We start from the raw sequence: 6,892 nt of genomic DNA on the forward strand, positions 1-6,892 counted from the left end.
GCTGCCTCCCCAGCCCTCCCGATTAGCCGGGGCCGCAGGGCAGGGCAGTGGGTGCCTGGGGAATCCAGACCCCCCCACCCCGTCCCAGCCATGCTCCCCCGGGGTGGAACTGTACCATCCTACACCCCAGCACTGGCTCCCAGCCACCCACGGCCCCACGGCCACGGGGAGAGACAGGAGGAGGGTCACGCTTGAGTTTTTAAAAGCAAAAAGGCTTTTAAATTGAGCAGGAATTAACCGGCCGGTGTTGGTACAGCGCGTGGCCGGGCAGCGCCTGCCCAGGGACGCAGCGATGGGAGGAGGGTGCTGAGACCTGCACCCTCGCCCTCACACTGCAGCACCCTTGGGCGAGCAGGGGGCCCGGCGGGCTCGCGGAGGGCCACAAAGGTACAAATCCACCCCGGGGTTCGGCTCTTTCACCTCCACGGCTTTTATTGGGGTGCGCGACGCGGCCACGATCGCGGGCCGGGGATACGAGAGAGGCAGCAGGACGCGGGCGGGAGGGAGGGGAGCCTGGCAGGGGTGCTGCCGGAGCCCCCCCAGCTCCCGGCACGGGTGTCTGCGAGCCGAGCGCACCCTCCGCCACCAAATCGGCCTTCGCAGAAGCAGAGTTTTGCGGGATCTCCTCGCGGGTCGCTGCGGGGCTCGGCCGTGGTTATTTATTCGCGGTGCGGTCGCATTTAGCGGTCCGGTGGTGCCGGGATCTGCCCAGGCTGCCGGGCACTGCCCCCCCCCGGCAGCAAAGCGGGGTCCCGCAGAGGTTGTGGCCACCTCTCGGCTCCGCTCCTCCGACAGCAGGAAGGAGTTGGGCCTGGGGGGGGGGGACACGGCAGCTCTGAAATCTCTCATCACCCTCCTTTTGCAGACGAGAAAGAAAATCGGTGCGTGGCTTAGCAAAGTGACGCCGGGCAGGACGGGGAGTGCGGAGCCCTCCCGGCTGAGCCCTCGGCTTGAAGAGAAGCCGCCCCGCTGCTGCTCCTTCTGCATCAGCAACTTCAATAGAATACATGTCATGTTAACACTTAGCAAAATACAGCAAACAAACACAGCGTCTCCTTTTTAATCTCTATTTAAGACGACCGTTCTTCATATTCTGTACGCAGTCCTCACTGGTAAAATGTAGATTAGAAAAAAATATTCTCTTTGCTTTCAAATGATAAATTAATATAAACACCAACAGCACAAGTTTGCAAGCAGCTTCCTGATCATGCACCATGTTAAAGCATCTCCCACGACAGACAGATGTGCATACATACAATCTGGCTGTAAGGAAAAATCTAAATTAACTCTTCTCTAATACTGAATTCAAAAAGATATATTGGATTTGAATCAGCTGACACGTAAGTTCATTTTTAAGCACTCTGAGGTCACTTTTCAGAATGATTTGCTTTTTCTCTCTCTCCATCTCTCTGCATGAGTTTAGATCTTATCTGCAAAGCTTTTACGTGCGCTTCATTAAGCCGTGCACCGGGGCGAGTCCCCGGGAACAGCTCAGGACACCGCGCTCGCCCCGAAAGCACGAGCAATGTTTAACGGTGGTTCTCTCCGTACGGGCACGCCGGTGCGGGTGCGATGCGGGGGGGGGGACACGAAGTGACGTTGTGCTCGTGCCCCAGCACGTGCTGGAGGGGCTTTGCCCACGTGTATTTAGAAGCTTCGCTGCCCCGAGGCCCTCGCGGGGGTCACCGCAGGGCTCGGCCCGGCACACGCGCGGCTCTACCCGGCTCATACAAAGGACCGCGAATCAGATTTAAAAGCTGAGCCTCAGCAAACCCCACGGTCCTGAGCCAGCCTGGCACCACGCGGTCCCCAGACCGGCGCGACACGGTGCAGGAGAAAATTAATTCCTGTGCAGAGGGACGAGCGAGACGAATGCTTCGGGGACTCTCAGCTAAGATGGAAAGGACAGGGCGGGCACCCGGCGAGCGCTCTGCGCCCCGGCGTGCGGCACGGGGATGCCGCCAGCCCCGCGCCAGCCCGGGGGGGGCGAGGGCTGGGACGGGGCAGCGCCGGCGGCACCTCAGGGGCTGGGGGTGGGCGCGCCGGCGGGGCACGCCGGGCCGCGCTGCATGCAGCGGATGAGCTCCTTGCGGTTGTCCAGGATGGTGTCGAAACTCTCCTGCAGCCGGTTCTGCTGGTCCACGACTTTCTGCTGGAGGCTGTGGATCCAGCGGAGCAGGGCCAGGCGCCGGTACATCACCAGCTGGATGTGGTGCTTCTCCTTCTCCCGCTCCTTGAAGCGCTCCTTGTCCTGGAGGTGCTGCACGGCCTCCACCAGCGCCGGGAAGAGGGACCCCGGCTCGGGCTCGGCCGCCCCCGGGGAGGGTGGGCTCCCGGGGAGGGGGGCAGCGGCAGGGGGGTCCCAGGTGCTCCCGCAGGTGCTGTCGGGGCTGTCGATGCTGAGGGAGCTGCTGGCGTAGCCGTTGTCCTCCGCGGGGGAGCTCGGGGGCTTGCCACATCCCCCGGCCGGCTCCTCGGCGGCGGCGTTTTGGCCCCCCGCCCCCCCAACCTCTGCTCCCTCGGGGGGGCTGCGCACCCCCGGCTCGGGGAGACGCAGCCGCACGGCGCCCGGGCTGGGGGCGGCGTCCCTAAGCTGGCCCTGGACCATCTGTCTCTGCATTAATAACAGCAGATTATCGGATGGATTTGCGGTGTTTTCGCTCCGGCTGGAGCCCTCCTCCGGCGGGGACCCTGGCGCTGGCCGGCTCCAGTTCTCGTTGCTGTCACACACCTCTCCCACGAAGTTGGAGTTGGAGTCCTGCCCGCACCCGGCCCCCGGGACGGCCGTGCCCAGCGCCGGACCCCCCCGGAACGGGGCGTTCGCCGCGGCGCCGGGCGGGCAGACGGCAAACATCTCGCCGGTGTCCTGCCTGCAAGAGAGACGCGGAGCCGTAACGCGTTTGCGGGCTGGCCCAACCAGAACTCGGAGAAAATATTCTCTCCTTTATCTTATTCCCCTCGCTGTAAAGCTACTGAACTCAAGTCACGGGCTCGTCCTTTCCCGGCGTTCGGCCGCTGCTCTCAGCGTGTCCTTGGCCACCAGAGTCCAGGGGCAACTTCTCACCCGATGCAGAAGCCCGGGGGCCAGGCTCCCCATCCCCACCTCTCCTCCCTGAGAGCTCCAGCCCAAATCCCCGTTCCCGTGGCCTCCCCGGGGCGGCTGCCGGCACGCTCTGCTCCGCCAGCGTTCCTGCTTGGGGTAGATGCAATTCATTCAGTGCTGGGAAAGGTTTGCTTGGAAGGAGCTGCTTTTCTAGCAGCAATAAAATTTATTTCAGCAGGGAAGATGGGCTGAGCTCCTCTGCGCAAACTGCCGTCTCGCCCAGGTTGGGCGCTGGGTCGGGTCTGGCCTCCACCAGCGCCCAAAGCAGTAACCCCACGGGGCTGCTGCCTCCCCTGCAGGACTGGGAGCAGACAGGACCAGAAAAGGAAAGGTCACCCCAACATTTCTTGCCGGGTCATCGGCAGTGAGAGCCGATCTCCGAGCTCTCCCCCCGGCAAGGCCACGCTCACAAGAGCCACAGGAAGGAAAACCCACCCAGCGTCGCAGTTTCAGCCCTGGGAAGCGGCTCAGGGGGTGCCGGGGGTCTGGGGGTGCAGCAGGCCCAGCCCGGGGTGCGGGGGCCAGGCGGGGAAGCCGCGGCACAGTGCAGCCCCGGGGTGTCCCCCCCCCGGCCCCGGCCGTGTGTCCCCCACGCAGGTTATGCCCTGCAGCGGGAAGAGAGCTCAGACCTACAAACGCTGTTTGCAAGGGCAAGGCTGGCAGCAGGGAGAGGGGGGGCGAGAGCCTGTGCGTGGCCGTGGGCTTTCCCCCCGCCCCCCCCCCCCCCCCCCGCAGCCATCTGCGCTGCCCAGGACGGGGTGACACCGCCCTAAAACAGCTTCACCCCCTGCGAGCGTGGGGTGGGAGGATGCGCGCCCACCGCCGCGGGGCGCAGCCCGGGGGGAGGGCGAGCCGAGGGGCACCCCTGCACCTGCAGTGCCCCCCCCATATTGCGGGGGGGGGTGTGTGGGGGTGTGTGTGTCCCCGCCGCAGCCACCGCCGCCGCGCCGCACCGGGAAACGGCGAGGGGGGGGGGGGGGGGCGGCAACGGGTTGCGGGGGGGACACAGGGGGGACCCGCCGCGCCCCGCTCCCACCCGCCCCGTGTCGTCCCCACCCCCTCCCGCCCCCCGGCCCCGAGCACTCACCGCCGCCGCGGGTGGGAGCGGAAGCGGCCCCGCGTGGGGAGGTGTCACGGCCGCACTTCCGAGGGCCCCCACGCTCCGCCGCGGCTGCGTGCGCGCACACGGCGGCGCCTATAGATAGCTCTATACGTGCCGCGCGTGTGCGGAGCTCCGCAGCATCCCACGGGGGGAGTCCTCCCGCGGCTGGCCGGCCTGGGGCGGGGGGGAACGGGGAAAATTAAATTCCCACCCGCGTCAGCCCGCCCAGGGAGAAGGCAGCGAGGGGGCAGGGGGCCGTGGGCTGTGGGCTGGAGCCCCCCACCCACCCACAGCCCCGGCATTGGACACGCGGATTCTGTCCTAGCGCCAGCCCCTTCGGTCCCGTGGGGACGAGGGGGGTGGCGGCACCCACGCTCTCAATGGGGCCTTTGTCCCCCCCCCCCGAGCTCCGGGGTGTCGGGGTGCTGGGAAAGGAAAAGGCTCATCAACATCAAACGGCTCCCACGAGCACCGGGCCAGCCCAGGGGGTCACATGAAGCGCCACGAGCGTTTTGGGGGATAAAAGAGGCTTTGTGGGGCAGGGATGTGTGTTGGGGGGGGGCTGGGGGGGGGAGATGCACAGCACGGCGGCGAGGCCGGCAGCCTGGAGCTGGGGCGGGGGCAGCTGGGGTGCCACAGACCCCCCGATACCCGCAGAGCTGCCCCGAGCGGGGACGGTGTCGTCTCCTGCTGGGTCCACCCGATGTGGCCTCCACCAGCATCCCACTGGGGGATGGACGTGGCGTGAGCACTGCACCGTCACCCCAGGGGCTCTGCACCCCAGGCCCACCCTGTCCAAAGCCGAGGGCTCGGGGCCTCCCACCCACCCCGAGGGGGAGGAAGGAGAGGATGAAGGTGCTTTCAGGGTGGGCAAAGATCCTCTCCAAAGCTCTGAACTGCTGGGAGGTGAGACATGGGGGAGAAATGCCGAGAGCAGATGTTCCCCCATGACACTGCAAGGCTTCAGAGCAGTGGAGTAACACCTATAAGTGAGAAATAAGTTCTTTTAACTTCCCATCTGCCTGACAGCCCCCAGGCAGCCTCTCCAGCTCCGGGCTGCTCCAGCCCCAAAGACTTCGACACCTCCATGGAGGAGAAATCAGTGGGGTAGGACCGAGAGCTGTAACTGGGGCACTTGGGCTGCACACCCCTCCTAGGAAAGCCTGAGATTAAAGAAACAAAACCTTCCCGTCACACAGGAAAGGCAGACACTGACTCAGATGTGTCTGTGGGCAGGAAAGAAAAAGGAGCTTGAACAAACAATGGGCTCAGCTCTGCTCTGCTCTGCCCTGAGCTCAGTCTTTGCTTCTTCGTGCTGGTTTGTGTTTTGCTCCCGTTCGGGGCCTGAACTCAAAGCAAAGCAAAATATTGGTCACTGAGAGCAAGGAGGGAAGTTTGTTCAGGGACCTTCTCCTCCGGCTCACTGAGGGGAGGTCCATCTGAAACAGGCCTTTTTCCTCACCTGTTTAGATTTCAACAAGCAAAAGAAAACTCCAAGTCCAGCCGAAGTTTGGCTCGTGGGGCAGGAGTGGGGTTTGCTCCTCCCTGGGCTTTCCTGGTCCCCACGCCAGGAATTCCCGTGGGGCCAGTGGGTGCGGGCATGCCGGAGCCTGCTGCAAAACATGCTGGGGCTCCACGGGTGCTGGTGGGATCCTCCCCCCGTGTTTGGGGGTGCCAAGTTGGTTCTGGGTTCACAGAGGGAGCCGGGAGCAGCGTTTGCAGGGGTCTGTCTCGCTGGGGTTGGTTTTGCACTGGCGCAGCTCAGGTTCAGCCCAGCACCCCCAGCCCCGGGATTACCCGTATCTGATGGAGACCAGAGGGATTTGCTGTTTGCAATGAAAACAGTTCCCTTTCCACGCGAGCCAGCCGTCCCCTCAGCTCAGCCCCAGCTGCCCCTCGCCCCAAGGATGCTGCCAGCGGGGATCCCCAGCTCAGAGTGCAGGAGAGAGGGGACGTGGGGGCACGGGGAGGGCTGGGCTGATCCCTTTGGGGACAGGAGGAAGGAGAAGGTTTGGAGGTGGAGGGGGCTTAGTGATGGATTTCACAGTCATCTTCCCCTTCCACTACTTTGTTCCCAAAATAAATTAAAAGCTCTCCCTCCAGGAAATTAAAAATCATTTAAGAAAGCTGCGCACAGGACCTGATGCGCCAGGGTTCCAGAGCTGGGTGTCCTGGGCGAGATAAGCACAGTGCACCTCGGGGCTCAGAGGGGAGAAGGGCGCTGGGGTGACCCCCCGGAGCTGCTCCAGAAGGCACTGGCACCAGATTTCTCCACCAAAGCGGGTCCCTGGGAGCCTGGCTGCAGCACCCTTCCCCTGGGCTCGGTGTCTGTCCTGGCTGCAGGAGCCCCCTTGCACCCAGGGGACTCCCACACCCGCTGGGACCTCGCACCAGCAGAGACCCAGCACTGCTGCGGGGAAACGCCGGAGACGGGAGCTCGGCACTGGCCACGGTGAAAATTGGCCTTCAAACCCAGCTCCCCGCTCCCCGCCATCACCCAGCGTGCAGGGCCGGCTGCCGGCTGCTTCTCATCTGCCGTGCGTCCCGCTAACCGATGCAACGTGCCACGGGCTTTGCATAAAATTGGTCCCAGAAGGAGCCCTCGCGCTCGGCCCCGTGCCCGTGTGCCGTCAGCCCCGTGTCATGGACGCGGCGGGTGCCCAAATAAAGGGCCTGCGGCGTCACGC

General features: G+C 64.5%; 1 protein-coding gene across 3 annotated transcripts; it reads right to left on the reverse strand.

Moving 5' to 3' along the window:
- Positions 1-1,031: 1,031 nt before the first annotated feature.
- CUNH1orf216 (chromosome unknown C1orf216 homolog) lies at positions 1,032-4,346 on the reverse strand. Of its 3 annotated transcripts, none has more exons than XM_042793923.1 (2): positions 4,191-4,346; positions 1,032-2,870 (listed from the first exon to the last, which is right to left on the reverse strand). In XM_042793923.1, exon 2 carries the CDS (start codon positions 2,852-2,854, stop codon positions 2,021-2,023), a length of 834 nt encoding a protein of 277 aa, XP_042649857.1. In that variant the 5' UTR covers positions 2,855-2,870; positions 4,191-4,346; the 3' UTR covers positions 1,032-2,020. The 3 variants fall into 3 exon arrangements, with proteins under 3 accessions (XP_042649857.1, XP_042649859.1, XP_042649858.1); XM_042793925.1 differs by lacking the exon at positions 4,191-4,346 and adding an exon at positions 3,539-4,017; XM_042793924.1 differs by lacking the exon at positions 4,191-4,346 and adding an exon at positions 2,979-3,492.
- Between the last annotated feature and the right edge of the window lie 2,546 nt (positions 4,347-6,892).

This window comes from Tyto alba, unplaced genomic scaffold, assembly GCF_018691265.1.
Source record: "Tyto alba isolate M040663 unplaced genomic scaffold, T.alba_DEE_v4.0 Super-Scaffold_20, whole genome shotgun sequence".
Lineage (NCBI taxonomy): Eukaryota > Metazoa > Chordata > Aves > Strigiformes > Tytonidae > Tyto > Tyto alba.

Bases quoted from the DNA above. Each gene is read 5' to 3' on its own strand.
- CUNH1orf216 (XM_042793923.1), bottom strand. From the start codon at position 2,854: ATGTTTGCCGTCTGCCCGCCCGGCGCCGCGGCGAACGCCCCGTTCCGG.